This window comes from Hypanus sabinus, unplaced genomic scaffold (genome assembly GCF_030144855.1).
Source record: "Hypanus sabinus isolate sHypSab1 unplaced genomic scaffold, sHypSab1.hap1 scaffold_820, whole genome shotgun sequence".
In the NCBI taxonomy this organism is placed as follows: domain Eukaryota; kingdom Metazoa; phylum Chordata; class Chondrichthyes; order Myliobatiformes; family Dasyatidae; genus Hypanus; species Hypanus sabinus.
Genome location: NW_026781673.1, coordinates 113,709 through 134,917, shown reverse-complemented (window position 1 = coordinate 134,917; position 21,209 = coordinate 113,709). Strand labels below are relative to the sequence as shown.

General features: G+C 56.1%; 2 protein-coding genes across 2 annotated transcripts in view; one reads left to right on the top strand and one right to left on the bottom strand.

Moving 5' to 3' along the window:
• LOC132390252 (E3 ubiquitin-protein ligase RNF5-like) overlaps positions 1-21,209 on the bottom strand; it is a 57,824-nt gene that overhangs the window by 4,652 nt on the left and 31,963 nt on the right. The window contains exons 3-4 of the mRNA XM_059962860.1: positions 14,640-14,752; positions 12,996-13,050 (exon numbers count right to left, since the gene is read on the bottom strand). Coding sequence (XP_059818843.1) covers positions 12,996-13,050; positions 14,640-14,752 — 168 coding nt within the window. The remainder of the gene's footprint in view (positions 1-12,995; positions 13,051-14,639; positions 14,753-21,209) is intronic.
• LOC132390255 (uncharacterized) lies at positions 15,915-19,043 on the top strand (the record flags this gene model as incomplete). The annotated part of the gene is made up of 2 exons (XM_059962864.1): positions 15,915-16,058; positions 18,753-19,043. Coding segments are annotated over 2 exons (273 nt in total), but the record flags the coding sequence as incomplete, so codon positions are not given.

Below are 21,209 nucleotides of genomic sequence, written 5' to 3'. Positions count from 1 at the left end.
GAGAGATCAGGAGACTAGGATAACAACATCTGGGAGACGTTCACAGTCAGGGTACAGACAAAACATCACCTAGGAGATGGTCACAGTCAGATTATAGTTACAACATCATCTAGGACATGGTCACAGTCAGAACATCCCCTGGGAGACGTTAACAGTTAAGGTACAGTTAGAGCATCACGTGGGAGATATTCAGTCACAGTACAGTCAGAACAACACCTGGGAGACATTTGCTAGAATACAGTCAGAACATCCCCTGGAACAAGTTCACAGTCAAGGTACAGTCAGAACAACACCTGGGCGTGTTCACAGTCAGAATATCACCTGGGAGATAGTCAAAATCAGAACATCCCCTGGAAGAAGTTCACAGTCAAGGTACAGTCAGAACAACACCTGGGCGTGTTCACAGTCAGAATATCACCTGGGAGATAGTCACAATCAGAACAACACCTGGAAGGTGTTCACAGTCAGAGTACAGTCAGAACAACACCTGGGCGTGTTCACAGTCAGAATATCACCTGGGAGATAGTCACAATCAGAACAACACCTGGAAGATGTTCACAGTCAGAACAACACCTGGGAGACATTCACAATTAAACTATAGTTAGAACATCACCTAGGAAATGGTCACAGTCAGAAGATCACTTAGCAGATGATCACAGTCAGATTATAGTCAGAACATCCCCTGGGAGATGTTAATAGTCAGGGTGCAGTCTGGACATTACCTGGGAAATGTTCACAGTCAGAACACCACCTGGGAGACGTTCAGTCAGGGTACAGTCAGAACAACACCTGGAGACATTCACAGCCAAAGTACAGTCAGAACATCCCTTGGGAGGTTCACAGTCAATCAAAATGACACCTGGAGACATTCACAGCCAAGGTAGAGTTAGAACATCCCCTGGGAGATGTTCACAGTCAGGGTACAGCCTAAACAACACCTGGGAAATGTTCACAGTCAGAACATCCCTTGGGACACATTCACAGTCAGGGTACAGTCAGAACATAACCTGGGAGACGTTCACAGTCAGAACATCCCTTGGGACACATTCACAGTCAGGGTACAGTCAGAACATAACCTGGGAGACGTTCACAGTCAGAACATCCCTTGGGACACATTCACAGTCAGGGTACAGTCAGAACAACACCTGGGAAACGTTCACAGTCAGAACATCCCTTGGGACACATTCACAGTCAGGGTACAGTCTAAACAACACCTGGGAGACGTTCACAGTCAGAACATCCCTTGGGACACATTCACAGTCAGGGTACAGTCAGAACATAACCTGGGAGACGTTCACAGTCAGAACATCCCTTGGGACACATTCACAGTCAGGGTACAGTCAGAACATAACCTGGGAGACGTTCACAGTCAGGGTGCAGTCAGAAAACCACCTGGAGACATTCACAGCCAAAGTACAGTCAGAACATCCCTTGGGAGGTTCACAGTCAATCAAAATGACACCTGGAGACATTCACAGCCAAGGTAGAGTTAGAACATCCCTTGGGACACATTCACAGTCAGGGTACAGTCTAAACAACACCTGGGAAACGTTCACAGTCAGAACATCCCTTGGGACACATTCACAGTCAGGGTACAGTCAGAACAACACCTGGGAAACGTTCACAGTCAGAACATCCCTTGGGACACATTCACAGTCAGGGTACAGTCAGAACAACACCTGGGAAACGTTCACAGTCAGAACATCCCTTGGGACACATTCACAGTCAGGGTACAGTCAGAACATAACCTCGGAGACGTTCACAGTCAGAACATCCCTTGGGACACATTCACAGTCAGGGTACAGTCAGAACATAACCTCGGAGACGTTCACAGTCAGAACATCCCTTGGGACACATTCACAGTCAGGGTACAGTCAGAACAACACCAGGGAAACGTTCACAGTCAGAACATCCCTTGGGACACATTCACAGTCAGGGTACAGTCTAAACAACACCTGGGAAACGTTCACAGTCAGAACATCCCTTGGGACACATTCACAGTCAGGGTACAGTCAGAACATAACCTCGGAGACGTTCACAGTCAGAACATCCCTTGGGACACATTCACAGTCAGGGTACAGTCAGAACATAACCTCGGAGACGTTCACAGTCAGAACATCCCTTGGGACACATTCACAGTCAGGGTACAGTCAGAACAACACCTGGGAGACGTTCACAGTCAGAACATCCCTTGGGACACATTCACAGTCAGGGTACAGTCAGAACATAACCTCGGAGACGTTCACAGTCAGAACATCCCTTGGGACACATTCACAGTCAGGGTACAGTCAGAACATAACCTCGGAGACGTTCACAGTCAGAACATCCCTTGGGACACATTCACAGTCAGGGTACAGTCAGAACAACACCTGGGAGACGTTCACAGTCAGAACATCCCTTGGGACACATTCACAGTCAGGGTACAGTCAGAACATAACCTCGGAGACGTTCACAGTCAGAACATCCCTTGGGACACATTCACAGTCAGGGTACAGTCAGAACAACACCTGGGAGACGTTCACAGTCAGAACATCCCTTGGGACACATTCACAGTCTGGGTACAGTCAGAACATAACCTCGGAGACGTTCACAGTCAGAACATCCCTTGGGACATATTCACAGTCAGGGTACAGTCAGAACAACACCTGGGAAACGTTCACAGTCAGAACATCCCTTGGGACACATTCACAGTCAGGGTACAGTCAGAACATCCCTTGGGACACATTCACAGTCAGGGTACAGTCAGAACATAAGCTCGGAGACGTTCACAGTCAGAACATCCCTTGGGACACATTCACAGTCAGGGTACAGTCAGAACATCCCTTGGGACACATTCACAGTCAGGGTACAGTCAGAACAACACCTGGGAGACGTTCACAGTCAGAACATCCCTTGGGACACATTCACAGTCAGGGTACAGTCAGAACATAACCTCGGAGACGTTCACAGTCAGAACATCCCTTGGGACACATTCACAGTCAGGGTACAGTCAGAACAACACCTGGGAAACGTTCACAGTCAGAACATCCCTTGGGACACATTCACAGTCAGGGTACAGTCAGAACATCCCTTGGGACACATTCACAGTCAGGGTACAGTCAGAACATAACCTCGGAGACGTTCACAGTCAGAACATCCCTTGGGACACATTCACAGTCAGGGTACAGTCAGAACATAACCTCGGAGACGTTCACAGTCAGAACATCCCTTGGGACACATTCACAGTCAGGGTACAGTCAGAACATAACCTCGGAGACGTTCACAGTCAGAACATCCCTTGGGACACATTCACAGTCAGGGTACAGTCAGAACATAACCTCGGAGACGTTCACAGTCAGAACATCCCTTGGGACACATTCACAGTCAGGGTACAGTCAGAACATAACCTCGGAGACGTTCACAGTCAGAACATCCCTTGGGACACATTCACAGTCAGGGTACAGTCAGAACAACACCTGGGAGACGTTCACAGTCAGAACATCCCTTGGGACACATTCACAGTCAGGGTACAGTCAGAACATAACCTCGGAGACGTTCACAGTCAGAACATCCCTTGGGACACATTCACAGTCAGGGTACAGTCAGAACAACACCTGGGAAACGTTCACAGTCAGAACATCCCTTGGGACACATTCGCAGTCAGGGTACAGTCAGAACATCCCTTGGGACACATTCACAGTCAGGGTACAGTCAGAACATAACCTCGGAGACGTTCACAGTCAGAACATCCCTTGGGACACATTGACAGTCGGGGTACAGTCAGAACAACACCTGGGAGACGTTCACAGTCAGAACATCCCTTGGGACACATTCACAGTCAGGGTACAGTCAGAACATAACCTCGGAGACGTTCACAGTCAGAACATCCCTTGGGACACATTCACAGTTAGGGTACAGTCAGAACAAAACCTGGGAAACGTTCACAGTCAGAACATCCCTTGGGACACATTCACAGTCAGGGTACAGTCAGAACATCCCTTGGGACACATTCATAGTCAGGGTACAGTCAGAACATAACCTCGGAGACGTTCACAGTCAGAACATCCCTTGGGACACATTCACAGTCAGGGTACAGTCAGAACATAACCTCGGAGACGTTCACAGTCAGAACATCCCTTGGGACACATTCACAGTCAGGGTACAGTCAGAACATAACCTCGGAGACGTTCACAGTCAGAACATCCCTTGGGACACATTCACAGTCAGGGTACAGTCAGAACATAACCTCGGAGACGTTCACAGTCAGAACATCCCTTGGGACACATTCACAGTCAGGGTACAGTCAGAACATAACCTCGGAGACGTTCACAGTCAGAACATCCCTTGGGACACATTCACAGTCAGGGTACAGTCAGAACATAACCTCGGAGACGTTCACAGTCAGAACATCCCTTGGGACACATTCACAGTCAGGGTACAGTCAGAACAACACCTGGGAAACGTTCACAGTCAGAACATCCCTTGGGACACATTCACAGTCAGGGTACAGTCAGAACATCCCTTGGGACATATTCACAGTCAGGGTACAGTCAGAACAACACCTGGGAGACATTCACAGTCAGAACATCCCTTGGGACACATTCACAGTCAGGGTACAGTCAGAACATAACCTCGGAGACGTTCACAGTCAGAACATCCCTTGGGACACATTCACAGTCAGGGTACAGTCAGAACAACACCTGGGAAACGTTCACAGTCAGAACATCCCTTGGGACACATTCACAGTCAGGGTACAGTCAGAACATCCCTTGGGACACATTCACAGTCAGGGTACAGTCACAACATCCCTTGGGACACATTCACAGTCAGGGTACAGTCAGAACAACACCTGGGAAACGTTCACAGTCAGAACATCCCTTGGGACACATTCACAGTCAGGGTACAGTCAGAACATAACCTCGGAGACGTTCACAGTCAGAACATCCCTTGGGACACATTCACAGTCAGGGTACAGTCAGAACAACACCTGGGAAACGTTCACAGTCAGAACATCCCTTGGGACACATTCACAGTCAGGGTACAGTCAGAACATCCCTTGGGACACATTCACAGTCAGGGTACAGTCAGAACATAACCTCGGAGACGTTCACAGTCAGAACATCCCTTGGGACACATTCACAGACAGGGTACAGTCAGAACATAACCTCGGAGACGTTCACAGTCAGAACATCCCTTGGGACACATTCACAGTCATGGTACAGTCAGAACATAACCTCGGAGACGTTCACAGTCAGAACATCCCTTGGGACACATTCACAGTCAGGGTACAGTCAGAACATAACCTCGGAGACGTTCACAGTCAGAACATCCCTTGGGACACATTCACAGTCAGGGTACAGTCAGAACAACACCTGGGAGACGTTCACAGTCAGAACATCCCTTGGGACACATTCACAGTCAGGGTACAGTCAGAACATAACCTCGGAGACGTTCACAGTCAGAACATCCCTTGGGACACATTCACAGTCAGGGTACAGTCAGAACAACACCTGGGAGACGTTCACAGTCAGAACATCCCTTGGGACACATTCACAGTCAGGGTACAGTCAGAATATCCCTTGGGACACATTCACAGACAGGGTACAGTCAGAACATAACCTCGGAGACGTTCACAGTCAGAACATCCCTTGGGACACATTCACAGTCAGGGTACAGTCAGAACAACACCTGGGAAACGTTCACAGTCAGAACATCCCTTGGGACACATTCACAGTCAGGGTACAGTCAGAACATAACCTCGGAGACGTTCACAGTCAGAACATCCCTTGGGACACATTCACAGTCAGGGTACAGTCAGAACATAACCTCGGAGACGTTCACAGTCAGAACATCCCTTGGGACACATTCACAGACAGGGTACAGTCAGAACATAACCTCGGAGACGTTCACAGTCAGAACATCCCTTGGGACACATTCACAGTCATGGTACAGTCAGAACATAACCTCGGAGACGTTCACAGTCAGAACATCCCTTGGGACACATTCACAGTCAGGGTACAGTCAGAACATAACCTCGGAGACGTTCACAGTCAGAACATCCCTTGGGACACATTCACAGTCAGGGTACAGTCAGAACAACACCTGGGAGACGTTCACAGTCAGAACATCCCTTGGGACACATTCACAGTCAGGGTACAGTCAGAACATAACCTCGGAGACGTTCACAGTCAGAACATCCCTTGGGACACATTCACAGTCAGGGTACAGTCAGAACAACACCTGGGAGACGTTCACAGTCAGAACCTCCCTTGGGACACATTCACAGTCAGGGTACAGTCAGAATATCCCTTGGGACACATTCACAGTCAGGGTACAGTCAGAACATAACCTCGGAGACGTTCACAGTCAGAACATCCCTTGGGACACATTCACAGTCAGGGTACAGTCAGAACAACACCTGGGAAACGTTCACAGTCAGAACATCCCTTGGGACACATTCACAGTCAGGGTACAGTCAGAACATAACCTCGGAGACGTTCACAGTCAGAACATCCCTTGGGACACATTCACAGTCAGGGTACAGTCAGAACAACACCTGGGAAACGTTCACAGTCAGAACATCCCTTGGGACACATTCACAGTCAGGGTACAGTCAGAACATCCCTTGGGACACATTCACAGTCAGGGTACAGTCAGAACATAACCTCGGAGACGTTCACAGTCAGAACATCCCTTGGGACACATTCACAGTCAGGGTACAGTCAGAACATAACCTCGGAGACGTTCACAGTCAGAACATCCCTTGGGACACATTCACAGTCAGGGTACAGTCAGAGCATAACCTCGGAGACGTTCACAGTCAGAACATCCCTTGGGACACATTCACAGTCAGGGTACAGTCAGAACATAACCTCGGAGACGTTCACAGTCAGAACATCCCTTGGGACACATTCACAGTCAGGGTACAGTCAGAACATAACCTCGGAGACGTTCACAGTCAGAACATCCCTTGGGACACATTCACAGTCAGGGTACAGTCAGAACAACACCTGGGAGACGTTCACAGTCAGAACATCCCTTGGGACACATTCACAGTCAGGGTACAGTCAGAACATAACCTCGGAGACGTTCACAGTCAGAACATCCCTTGGGACACATTCACAGTCAGGGTACAGTCGAACAACACCTGGGTAACGTTCACAGTCAGAACATCCCTTGGGACACATTCACAGTCAGGGTACAGTCAGAACATCCCTTGGGACACATTCACAGTCAGGGTACAGTCAGAACATAACCTCGGAGACGTTCACAGTCAGAACATCCCTTGGGACACATTCACAGTCAGGGTACAGTCAGAACATAACCTCGGAGACGTTCACAGTCAGAACATCCCTTGGGACACATTCACAGTCAGGGTACAGTCAGAACAATACCTGGGAGACGTTCACAGTCAGAACATCCCTTGGGACACATTCACAGTCAGGGTACAGTCAGAACAACACCTGGGAGACGTTCACAGTCAGAACATCCCTTGGGACACATTCACAGTCAGGGTACAGTCAGAACATAACCTCGGAGACGTTCACAGTCAGAACATCCCTTGGGACACATTCACAGTCAGGGTACAGTCAGAACAACACCTGGGAGACGTTCACAGTCAGAACATCCCTTGGGACACATTCACAGTCAGGGTACAGTCACAACATCCCTTGGGACACATTCACAGTCAGGGTACAGTCAGAACAACACCTGGGAAACGTTCACAGTCAGAACATCCCTTGGGACACATTCACAGTCAGGGTACAGTCAGAACATAACCTCGGAGACGTTCACAGTCAGAACATCCCTTGGGACACATTCACAGTCAGGGTACAGTCAGAACATAACCTCGGAGACGTTCACAGTCAGAACATCCCTTGGGACACATTCACAGTCAGGGTACAGTCAGAACATAACCTCGGAGACGTTCACAGTCAGAACATCCCTTGGGACACATTCACAGTCAGGGTACAGTCAGAACATAACCTCGGAGACGTTCACAGTCAGAACATCCCTTGGGACACATTCACAGTCAGGGTACAGTCAGAACATAACCTCGGAGACGTTCACAGTCAGAACATCCCTTGGGACACATTCACAGTCAGGGTACAGTCAGAACATAACCTCGGAGACGTTCACAGTCAGAACATCCCTTGGGACACATTCACAGTCAGGGTACAGTCAGAACAACACCTGGGAAACGTTCACAGTCAGAACATCCCTTGGGACACATTCACAGTCAGGGTACAGTCAGAACATCCCTTGGGACATATTCACAGTCAGGGTACAGTCAGAACAACACCTGGGAGACATTCACAGTCAGAACATCCCTTGGGACACATTCACAGTCAGGGTACAGTCAGAACATAACCTCGGAGACGTTCACAGTCAGAACATCCCTTGGGACACATTCACAGTCAGGGTACAGTCAGAACAACACCTGGGAAACGTTCACAGTCAGAACATCCCTTGGGACACATTCACAGTCAGGGTACAGTCAGAACATCCCTTGGGACACATTCACAGTCAGGGTACAGTCACAACATCCCTTGGGACACATTCACAGTCAGGGTACAGTCAGAACAACACCTGGGAAACGTTCACAGTCAGAACATCCCTTGGGACACATTCACAGTCAGGGTACAGTCAGAACATAACCTCGGAGACGTTCACAGTCAGAACATCCCTTGGGACACATTCACAGTCAGGGTACAGTCAGAACAACACCTGGGAAACGTTCACAGTCAGAACATCCCTTGGGACACATTCACAGTCAGGGTACAGTCAGAACATCCCTTGGGACACATTCACAGTCAGGGTACAGTCAGAACATAACCTCGGAGACGTTCACAGTCAGAACATCCCTTGGGACACATTCACAGACAGGGTACAGTCAGAACATAACCTCGGAGACGTTCACAGTCAGAACATCCCTTGGGACACATTCACAGTCATGGTACAGTCAGAACATAACCTCGGAGACGTTCACAGTCAGAACATCCCTTGGGACACATTCACAGTCAGGGTACAGTCAGAACATAACCTCGGAGACGTTCACAGTCAGAACATCCCTTGGGACACATTCACAGTCAGGGTACAGTCAGAACAACACCTGGGAGACGTTCACAGTCAGAACATCCCTTGGGACACATTCACAGTCAGGGTACAGTCAGAACATAACCTCGGAGACGTTCACAGTCAGAACATCCCTTGGGACACATTCACAGTCAGGGTACAGTCAGAACAACACCTGGGAGACGTTCACAGTCAGAACATCCCTTGGGACACATTCACAGTCAGGGTACAGTCAGAATATCCCTTGGGACACATTCACAGTCAGGGTACAGTCAGAACATAACCTCGGAGACGTTCACAGTCAGAACATCCCTTGGGACACATTCACAGTCAGGGTACAGTCAGAACAACACCTGGGAAACGTTCACAGTCAGAACATCCCTTGGGACACATTCACAGTCAGGGTACAGTCAGAACATAACCTCGGAGACGTTCACAGTCAGAACATCCCTTGGGACACATTCACAGTCAGGGTACAGTCAGAACATAACCTCGGAGACGTTCACAGTCAGAACATCCCTTGGGACACATTCACAGACAGGGTACAGTCAGAACATAACCTCGGAGACGTTCACAGTCAGAACATCCCTTGGGACACATTCACAGTCATGGTACAGTCAGAACATAACCTCGGAGACGTTCACAGTCAGAACATCCCTTGGGACACATTCACAGTCAGGGTACAGTCAGAACATAACCTCGGAGACGTTCACAGTCAGAACATCCCTTGGGACACATTCACAGTCAGGGTACAGTCAGAACAACACCTGGGAGACGTTCACAGTCAGAACATCCCTTGGGACACATTCACAGTCAGGGTACAGTCAGAACATAACCTCGGAGACGTTCACAGTCAGAACATCCCTTGGGACACATTCACAGTCAGGGTACAGTCAGAACAACACCTGGGAGACGTTCACAGTCAGAACCTCCCTTGGGACACATTCACAGTCAGGGTACAGTCAGAATATCCCTTGGGACACATTCACAGTCAGGGTACAGTCAGAACATAACCTCGGAGACGTTCACAGTCAGAACATCCCTTGGGACACATTCACAGTCAGGGTACAGTCAGAACAACACCTGGGAAACGTTCACAGTCAGAACATCCCTTGGGACACATTCACAGTCAGGGTACAGTCAGAACATAACCTCGGAGACGTTCACAGTCAGAACATCCCTTGGGACACATTCACAGTCAGGGTACAGTCAGAACAACACCTGGGAAACGTTCACAGTCAGAACATCCCTTGGGACACATTCACAGTCAGGGTACAGTCAGAACATCCCTTGGGACACATTCACAGTCAGGGTACAGTCAGAACATAACCTCGGAGACGTTCACAGTCAGAACATCCCTTGGGACACATTCACAGTCAGGGTACAGTCAGAACATAACCTCGGAGACGTTCACAGTCAGAACATCCCTTGGGACACATTCACAGTCAGGGTACAGTCAGAGCATAACCTCGGAGACGTTCACAGTCAGAACATCCCTTGGGACACATTCACAGTCAGGGTACAGTCAGAACATAACCTCGGAGACGTTCACAGTCAGAACATCCCTTGGGACACATTCACAGTCAGGGTACAGTCAGAACATAACCTCGGAGACGTTCACAGTCAGAACATCCCTTGGGACACATTCACAGTCAGGGTACAGTCAGAACAACACCTGGGAGACGTTCACAGTCAGAACATCCCTTGGGACACATTCACAGTCAGGGTACAGTCAGAACATAACCTCGGAGACGTTCACAGTCAGAACATCCCTTGGGACACATTCACAGTCAGGGTACAGTCGAACAACACCTGGGAAACGTTCACAGTCAGAACATCCCTTGGGACACATTCACAGTCAGGGTACAGTCAGAACATCCCTTGGGACACATTCACAGTCAGGGTACAGTCAGAACATAACCTCGGAGACGTTCACAGTCAGAACATCCCTTGGGACACATTCACAGTCAGGGTACAGTCAGAACATAACCTCGGAGACGTTCACAGTCAGAACATCCCTTGGGACACATTCACAGTCAGGGTACAGTCAGAACAATACCTGGGAGACGTTCACAGTCAGAACATCCCTTGGGACACATTCACAGTCAGGGTACAGTCAGAACAACACCTGGGAGACGTTCACAGTCAGAATATCCCTTGGGACACATTCACAGTCAGGGTACAGTCAGAACATAACCTCGGAGACGTTCACAGTCAGAACATCCCTTGGGACACATTCACAGTCAGGGTACAGTCAGAACAACACCTGGGAGACGTTCACAGTCAGAACATCCCTTGGGACACATTCACAGTCAGGGTACAGTCACAACATCCCTTGGGACACATTCACAGTCAGGGTACAGTCAGAACAACACCTGGGAAACGTTCACAGTCAGAACATCCCTTGGGACACATTCACAGTCAGGGTACAGTCAGAACATAACCTCGGAGACGTTCACAGTCAGAACATCCCTTGGGACACATTCACAGTCAGGGTACAGTCAGAACATAACCTCGGAGACGTTCACAGTCAGAACATCCCTTGGGACACATTCACAGTCAGGGTACAGTCAGAACATAACCTCGGAGACGTTCACAGTCAGAACATCCCTTGGGACACATTCACAGTCAGGGTACAGTCAGAACAACACCTGGGAGACGTTCACAGTCAGAACATCCCTTGGGACACATTCACAGTCAGGGTACAGTCAGAACATAACCTCGGAGACGTTCACAGTCAGAACATCCCTTGGGACACATTCACAGTCAGGGTACAGTCAGAACATAACCTCGGAGACGTTCACAGTCAGAACATCCCTTGGGACACATTCACAGTCAGGGTACAGTCAGAACAACACCTGGGAAACGTTCACAGTCAGAACATCCCTTGGGACACATTCACAGTCAGGGTACAGTCAGAACATCCCTTGGGACATATTCACAGTCAGGGTACAGTCAGAACAACACCTGGGAGACATTCACAGTCAGAACATCCCTTGGGACACATTCACAGTCAGGGTACAGTCAGAACATAACCTCGGAGACGTTCACAGTCAGAACATCCCTTGGGACACATTCACAGTCAGGGTACAGTCAGAACAACACCTGGGAAACGTTCACAGTCAGAACATCCCTTGGGACACATTCACAGTCAGGGTACAGTCAGAACATCCCTTGGGACACATTCACAGTCAGGGTACAGTCAGAACATAACCTCGGAGACGTTCACAGTCAGAACATCCCTTGGGACACATTCACAGTCAGGGTACAGTCAGAACATAACCTCGGAGACGTTCACAGTCAGAACATCCCTTGGGACACATTCACAGTCAGGGTACAGTCAGAACAACACCTGGGAGACGTTCACAGTCAGAACATCCCTTGGGACACATTCACAGTCAGGGTACAGTCAGAACATCCCTTGGGACACATTCACAGTCAGGGTACAGTCAGAACAACACCTGGGAGACGTTCACAGTCAGAACATCCCTTGGGACACATTCACAGTCAGGGTACAGTCAGAACAACACCTGGGAAACGTTCACAGTCAGAACATCCCTTGGGACACATTCCCAGTCAGGGTACAGTCAGAACATAACCTCGGAGACGTTCACAGTCAGAACATCCCTTGGGACACATTCACAGTCAGGGTACAGTCAGAACAACACCTGGGAGACGTTCACAGTCAGAACATCCCTTGGGACACATTCACAGTCAGGGTACAGTCAGAACAACACCTGGGAAACGTTCACAGTCAGAACATCCCTTGGGAGATGACTATAATCAGGGTACATTTAGAAACCACCCCCTCCCCCCCCCACCACCTGGTGGGCCTGTCGGGGTCAGTGATCTTGGGGGGGGGGGGCACTTCTGCATACGCTACCCCACAGGTTTTACAATGGGATGCTAGAGGAGGGTAGTGATTGTTGATGGATGGTTACCCCTCTATGTCCGGGATCCGTCCTCTGTCCCTGGGGTCTGGGTGGCGTCTTCAGCCTGTGGAAGAGAGAAGGCATTTATCCATGGTACCCATTCCAAAATCCCGGACTCTATGCATCCTAGGAGTGAGTGGATTCTCTTGTGCCATTAGCCAGCTCCCTCACATCAGGGACAAGAGGCAGGGAGTGGGGTTGGTGATCCACAGCAGATAGCCCTCAGCCTCTGGCAGTAAATCACAGAACAGTACACCAAGGCCCTTCAGCCCACAATGTGTTGTCCTCTCAGATCACTCTAACACTCCCCCCTCCTTTTCCTATCGTCCATGTGCCCAGAGTCTCACTCCTGGCAGGATGCTCCCCACACCCACAACTCTGACCCCTGACATCCTCCCTATACTCTCCTCCAAACAATTATGCCCCACATGTTAGCTGTTTCTGCCCTAGGAAAAAGTCTCTGACTATCCACTCATCACCTCGTACTCCTCTATCAAGTCACCTCCCATGTTCCTCTGCTCCAGAGAGATAAACTCCAGCTCACTCACCCTCTCCTGATACAACACGCAGGCAGCATCCTGGCGAATCGCCTCTGGACACTTGACAGAATTCATGTCCAGCCTAATTCCAACCTCGGGGTGGATTTCAGACATTCACCAACTACTCAGAGAGGTTTCTACACACCTGGATTTTAAATGACCCATGTCTCCTTGTTCACGACTCTCCTCCTCATTAAAACATCACAACATCTGTTCCCCATGGTCTTGTATGTTTGAATAAAGACCTCACTCATTCTAATGCAGGCAGTATCCTTGTAACCCTTTTCTGCACTCTTTCTAAAGCCTCCACCCTTCCTATAATAGAAACACAGAATATAGAAAACCTGCAATACAATACAGGCCCTTCGGCCCACAATGCCACGCCGAACATGTACTTACTTTAGAAATTACCTAGGATTACCCATAGCCCTCTATTTTTCTAAACTCCATGTACCTGTCCAGGAGTCTCTTGAAAGACCCTGTTGCATACACTTTCACCACCACCATCGGCAGTTATTCCACGTGTTCGCCACTCTCTGTGTAAAAAAACTTACCTGACATCTCCTCTGTATCTACTTCCAAGCACCTTAAAACTGTGCCCTCTTATGACAGCCATTTCAACCCCGAGGAAAAGCCTCTGATTATGATGGCTCCAATCATCTTATACACCTCTATCAGGTCATCTCTCATCCTCCATCGCTCCAAGGAGAAAAGGCCGAGTTCACTGAACCTATTCTCGTAAAGCATGCTCCCCAGTCCAGGCAACATCCTTGTAAATCTCCTCTGCACCCTGTAGTTACAACGTGAACTATAGTTACGCTGTAGTTACAATGTGAACTGCAGTTACCCTGTAGTTATAACGTGAACTGCGGTTACCCTGTAGTTACAACGCGAACTGCGGTTACCCTGTAGTTACAACGTGAACTGCAGTTATCCCATAGTTATAGTGTGAACTGTAGCTACCCTGACACCACTGAAGACTACTCCTCTTCCCAAACCATGCCAGGGCCACACTTTCCGTCCACTGCTCCCATCCCCACCTTGCAGCAGGAAGGTTCTCCCCTCAGTCGTACACCTCCCACTCCCCCTCGCCCACATGGTCACACACACCTACCTGGGGTCCTCTGGGCTGCTGCCCCCACGCCCATACAACGGGATCACTTTCTCCGCGCTGATGCCCGCTTTGCAGACGGGACATTCCTGTCGATCAGGTTTCGTCTCCAACCACTGGGGGACAGGCACAGGGGTTAGGAGTTAGAGACCGTGTTCAGGGTTAACGTGACAGGCTGGTGCTGGGGAGAGGGTCATGGAAATGGACAGTTAAGGTAGGGGTCAGTGAGGAGCATGTCATGGAGAGGGTCAAATGTTAGGAGTCACAGGTATACAAGGATTAAAGGCAATGGATTTGTTAAGAGAGGAAGGGGGTTGGGGACAGAGTGTGAGGTGGGGCACTTCCTTCTACCTGCATCCTACACCCACACCTCACCTGACTCTCCCCTGCACGTCTCAGGTCAGCCCACACCTCACGAGCCAATTTCCCCACTTTCCGGCACACAAGCCACCCAATATAGCTTGCAGACTAGCTCTAGAAGGGAAAACAACCCCTCCCCAGTTGAGAAACAGAGAAAACCTACAGCACAATACAGGCCCTTCTACCCACAAAGCTGTGCCGAACATGTCCCTACCTCAGAAATTCTTCAGGTTACCCACAGCCCTCTATTTTTCTAAGCTCCATGTACCTATCCAAAAGTCTCTTAAAAGATCCTATCGTATCCGCCCTCACCACCATTGCCGACAGCCCATTCCATGCACTCACCACTCTCTGAGTAAAAAACTCACCCCTGACATCTCCTCTGTACCTACTCCCCAGCACCTTAAACCTGTGTCCCACAGCTCCGAACTCTCCTGTCTGCAGCTCCGCCCTAGTCTGCCTTGCAGACACCTTTGCCTTCACTCCAAACGCACTCCACCCCAATGATCTCACCCCACACCCAGTCACTCCCCTCACTACCCTCGCTCCTGAAGGTCTCACTATCCCCCGCCCATCCCTACGGCATTCCCACCACCCTCTAAACGTCTCACACCACCACCAATCCTCTGTATCACCGTCAATACCCTCCCCTGAACCCCAACTCACAGGCATTCTCCTCCCCCACTACACCCGAGGGTCTCACCCCCCCACCTCTCTGGCATTCCCCGGGACAGAGTGGGGCGGGGGGGGGACAGAGCGGGGTGAAGGGGGGATGGACAGAGCGGGGCGAGGGGGGGCGGACAGAGTGGGGTGAGGGGGGACGGACAGAGCGGGGCGAGGGGGGACAGATAGAGTGGGGTGAGGGGGGAGGGACAGAGCGGGGCGAGGGGGGACGGACAGAGTGGGGCGAGGGGGGACGGACAGAGCGGGGCGAAGGGGGATGGGCAGAGCGGGGCGAGGGGGGACGGACAGAGTGGGGCGAGGGGGGACGGACAGAGCGGGGCGAAGGGGGACAGAGCGGGGGGTGAACACAGTGGGGCGAGGAGGGATGGAAAGAGCGGGGTGAGGGGGGACGGACAGAGTGGGGTGAGGGGGGCCGGACAGAGTGGGGCAGGGAGGGACAGAGCGGGGCAGGGGTGACGGACAGAGCGGGGCGAGGGGTGACGGACAGAGTGGGGCGAAGGGGGACCGACAGAGTGGGGTGAGGGGGGACGGACAGGGCGGGGCGGGACAGAGCAGGGCGAGGGGGGAGGGACAGAGCGGGGCGAGGGGGGACGGACAGAGCGGGGTGAGGGGGGACGGACAGAGCGGGGTGAGGGGGGACGGACAGAGCGGGGTGAGGGGGGAGGGACAGAGCGGGGCGAGGGGGGAGGGACAGAGCGGGGCAGGGGTGACGGACAGAGCGGGGCGAGGGGTGACGGACAGAGTGGGGCGAAGGGGGACCGACAGAGTGGGGTGAGGGGGGACGGACAGGGCGGGGCGGGACAGAGCAGGGCGAGGGGGGAGGGACAGAGCGGGGCGAGGGGGGACGGACAGAGCGGGATGAGGGGGGACGGACAGAGCGGGGTGAGGGGGGACGGACAGAGCGGGGTGAGGGGGGACGGACAGAGCGGGGTGAGGGGGGAGGGACAGAGCGGGGCGAGGGGGGACGGACAGAGCGGGGCGAGGGGGGACGGACAGAGTGGGGTGAGGGGGGACGGACAGAGCGGGGCGAGGGGGGAGGGACAGAGCGGGGCGAGGGGGAACGGACAGAGCGGGGCGAGGGGGAACGAACAGAGCGGGGTGAGGGGGGACGGACAGAGCGGGATGAGGGGGGACGGACAGAGCGGGGTGAGGGGGGACGGACAGAGTGGGGTGAGGGGGGCCGGACAGAGTGGGGCGGGGAGGGACAGAGCGGGGCAGGGGTGACGGACAGAGCGGGGCGAGGGGTGACGGACAGAGTGGGGCGAAGGGGGACCGACAGAGTGGGGTGAGGGGGGACGGACAGAGCGGGGCGAGGAGGGACGGACAGAGCGGGGCGAGGGGGGACGGACAGAGTGGGGTGAGGTGGGACGGACAGAGCGGGGCGAGGGGGGAGGGACAGAGCGGGGCGAGGGGGAACGGACAGAGCGGGGCGAGGGGGAACGAACAGAGCGGGGTGAGGGGGGACGGACAGAGCGGGATGAGGGGGGACGGACAGAGCGGGGTGAGGGGGGACGGACAGAGTGGGGTGAGGGGGGCCGGACAGAGTGGGGCGGGGAGGGACAGAGCGGGGCAGGGTGACGGACAGAGCGGGGCGAGGGGTGACGGACAGAGTGGGGCGAAGGGGGACCGACAGAGTGGGGTGAGGGGGGACGGACAGAGCGGGGCAGGGGTGACGGACAGAGCGGGGCGAGGGGGAACGGACAGAGCGGGGCGAGGGGGGACTGACAGAGTGGGGTGAGGGGGGACGGACAGAGCGGGGTGAGGGGGGAGGGACAGAGCGGGGCGAGGGGGGAGAGACAGAGCGGGGCAGGGGTGACGGACAGAGCGGGGCGAGGAGGGACGGACAGAGCGGGGCGAGGGGGGACGGACAGAGTGGGGTGAGAGGGGACGGACAGAGCGGGGTGAGGGGGGCCGGACAGAGTGGGGCGGGGAGGGACAGAGCGGGGCAGGGGTGACGGACAGAGCGGGGCGAGGGGTGACGGACAGAGTGGGGCGAAGGGGGACCGACAGAGTGGGGTGAGGGGGGACGGACAGGGCGGGGCGGGACAGAGCAGGGCGAGGGGGGAGGGACAGAGCGGGGCGAGGGGGGACGGACAGAGCGGGGTGAGGGGGGACGGACAGAGCGGGGTGAGGGGGGACGGACAGAGCGGGGTGAGGGGGGAGGGACAGAGCGGGGCGAGGGGGGAGGGACAGAGCGGGGCAGGGGTGACGGACAGAGCGGGGCGAGGAGGGACGGACAGAGCGGGGCGAGGGGGGACGGACAGAGTGGGGTGAGGGGGGACGGACAGAGCGGGGCGAGGGGGGAGGGACAGAGCGGGGCGAGGGGGAACGGACAGAGCGGGGCGAGGGGGAACGGACAGAGCGGGGTGAGGGGGGACGGACAGAGCGGGATGAGGGGGGACGGACAGAGCGGGGTGAGGGGGGACGGACAGAGTGGGGTGAGGGGGGCCGGACAGAGTGGGGCGGGGAGGGACAGAGCGGGGCAGGGGTGACGGACAGAGCGGGGCGAGGGGTGACGGACAGAGTGGGGCGAGGGGGGACCGACAGAGTGGGGTGAGGGGGGACGGACAGAGCGGGGCAGGGGGGACGGACAGAGCGGGGCAGGGGTGACGGACAGAGCTGGGCGAGGGGGAACGGACAGAGCAGGGCGAGGGGGGACTGACAGAGTGGGGCGAGAGGGGACGGACAGAGCGGGGCAAGGGGGGACTGACAGAGCGAGGCGAGGGGGGACGGACAGAGTGGGGCGAGGGGGGACGGACAGAGTGGGGCGAGGGGGGACGGACAGAGCGGGGCGAAGGGGGACGGACAGAGTGGGGCGAGGGGGGAGGGACAGAGCGGGGTGAGGGGGGAGGGACAGAGCGGGGTGAGGGGGGAGGGACAGAGTGGGATGAGCGGAGACCGAAAGAGCGGGGCGAGGGGGGAGGGACAGAGCGGGGCGAGGGGGGAGGGACAGAGCGGGGCGAGGGGGAGGGACAGAGCGGGGCGAGGGGGAACGGACAGAGCGGGGCGAGGGGGGACCGACAGAGTGGGATGAGGGGGGACGGACAGAGCGGGGCGAGTGGGGACGGACAGAGCGGGGTGAAGGGGGAGGGACAGAGTGGGGCGAGGGGGGACGGACAGAGCGGGGTGAGGGGGGACGGACAGAGCGGGGCAGGGGTGACGGACAGAGCGGGGCGAGGGGGGACCGACAGAGTGGGATGAGCGGAGACCGACAGAGCGGGGCGAGGGGGGAGGGACAGAGCGGGGCGAGGGGGGAGGGACAGAGCGGGGCGAGGGGGAGGGACAGAGCGGGGCGAGGGGGAACGGACAGAGCGGGGCGAGGGGGGACCGACAGAGCGGGATGAGGGGGGACGGACAGAGCGGGGCGAGGGGGGACAGAGCGGGGCGAGGGGGGACGGACAGAGTGGGGCGAGGGGGGACGGACAGAGCGGGGTGAGGGGGGACCGACAGAGTGGGATGAGCGGAGACCGACAGAGCGGGGCGAGGGGGGAGGGACAGAGCGGGGCGAGGGGGGAGGGACAGAGCGGGGCGAGGGGGAGGGACAGAGCGGGGCGAGGGGGAACGGACAGAGTGGGGCGAGGGGGGATGGACAGAGCGGGGTGAGGGGGGACGGACAGAGTGGGGCGGGGAGGGACAGAGCGGGGCAGGGGTGACGGACAGAGCGGGGCGAGGGGTGACGGACAGAGCGGGGCGAGGGGGGACGGACAGAGCGGGGCGAGGGGGGACGGACAGAGCGGGGTGAGGGGGGATGGACAGAGCGGGGTGAGGGGGGACGGACAGAGTGGGGCGGGGAGGGACAGAGCGGGGCAGGGGTGACGGACAGAGCGGGGCGAGGGGTGACGGACAGAGCGGGGCGAGGGGTGACGGACAGAGTGGGGCGTGGGGGGACCGACAGAGTGGGATGAGGGGGGACGGACAGAGCGGGGCGAGGGGGGACAGAGCGGGGCGAGGGGGGAGGGACAGAGCGGGGCGAGGGGGGAGGGACAGAGCGGGGCGAGGGGGAACGGACAGAGCGGGGCGAGGGGGGACGGATAGAGCGGGGCGAGGGGGGACGGACAGAGTGGGGCGGGGAGTGACAGAGCGGGGCAGGGGTGACGGACAGAGCGGGGCGAGGGGTGACGGACAGAGCGGGGCGAGGGGGGACCGACAGAGTGGGATGAGGGGGGACGGACAGAGCGGGGCGAGGGGGGACCGACAGAGTGGGATGAGGGGGGACCGACAGAGCGGGGCGAGGGGGGACGGACAGAGCGGGGTGAGGGGGGACAGACAGAGCGGGGTGAGGGGGAGGGACAGAGTGGGGTGAGGGGGGAGGGACAGAGCGGGGCAAGGGGGGAGGGACAGAGCGGGGCGAGGGGGAACGGACAGAGCGGGGCGAGGGGGGACGGACAGAGCGGGGTGAGGGGGGACGGACAGAGCGGGGTGAGGGGGGCCGGACAGAGTGGGGCGGGGAGGGACAGAGCGGGGCGAGGGGTGACGGACAGAGTGGGGCGAGGGGTGACGGACAGAGTGGGGCGAGGGGGGACCGACAGAGCGGGGTGAGGGGGGACGGACAGGGCGGGGCGGGACAGAGCAGGGCGAGGGGGGACGGACAGAGCGGGGTGAGGGGGGACGGACAGGGCGGGGACGGACAGTGGGGCGAGGGGGGACGGACAGAGCGGGGTGAGGGGGGACGGACAGGGCGGGGACAGACAGAGCGGGGCGAGGGGGGACGGACAGAGCGGGGTGAGGGGGGAGGGACAGAGTGGGGTGAGGGGGGACGGACAGAGCGGGGTGAGGGGGGAGGGACAGAATGGGGCGAGGGGGGAGGGACAGTATGGGGCGAGGGAGGAGGGACAGAGCGGGGCGAGGGGGGATGGACAGAGTGGGGCGAGGGGGGATGGACAGAGCGGGGCGGGGACAGTCAGAGCGGGGCGAGGGGGGATGGGCAGAGCGGGGTGAGGGGAGATGGACAGAGCAGGGCGAGGGGGGAGGGACAGAGCGGGGCAAGGGGGGACGGACAGAGCGGGGCGAGGGGGTCAGGCAGAGCGGGGCGAGGGGGGACGAACAGAGCGGTGCGAGGGGGGACAGACAGAGTGGGGCGAGAGGGGACAGTGCGGGGCGAGGGGGGACAGAGCGGGGCGAGGGGGGACAGAGCGGGGCGAGGGGGGACGGACAGAGCGGGGTGAGGGGGGACGGACAGCGGGGCGAGGGGGGACGGATAGAGCGGGGCGAAGGGGGACGGACAGAGTGGGGCGGGCAGGGACAGAGCGGGGCGAGGGGGGACGGACAGAGTGGGGCGGGGAGGGACAGAGCGGGGCGAGGGGGGACGGACAGAGTGGGGCGAGGGGGGACGAACAGAGCGGGGCAGGGGTGACGGACAGAGCGGGGCGAGGGGGGACGGACAGAGTGGGGCGAGGGGGGACGGACAGAGCGGGGCGAAGGGGGACAGAGCGAGGCGAGGGGGTACGGACAGAGCGGGGCGAGGAGGGACAGAGCGGGGTGAGGGGGGGCGGACAGAGTGGGGCGGGGAGGGACAGAGCGAGGCGAGGG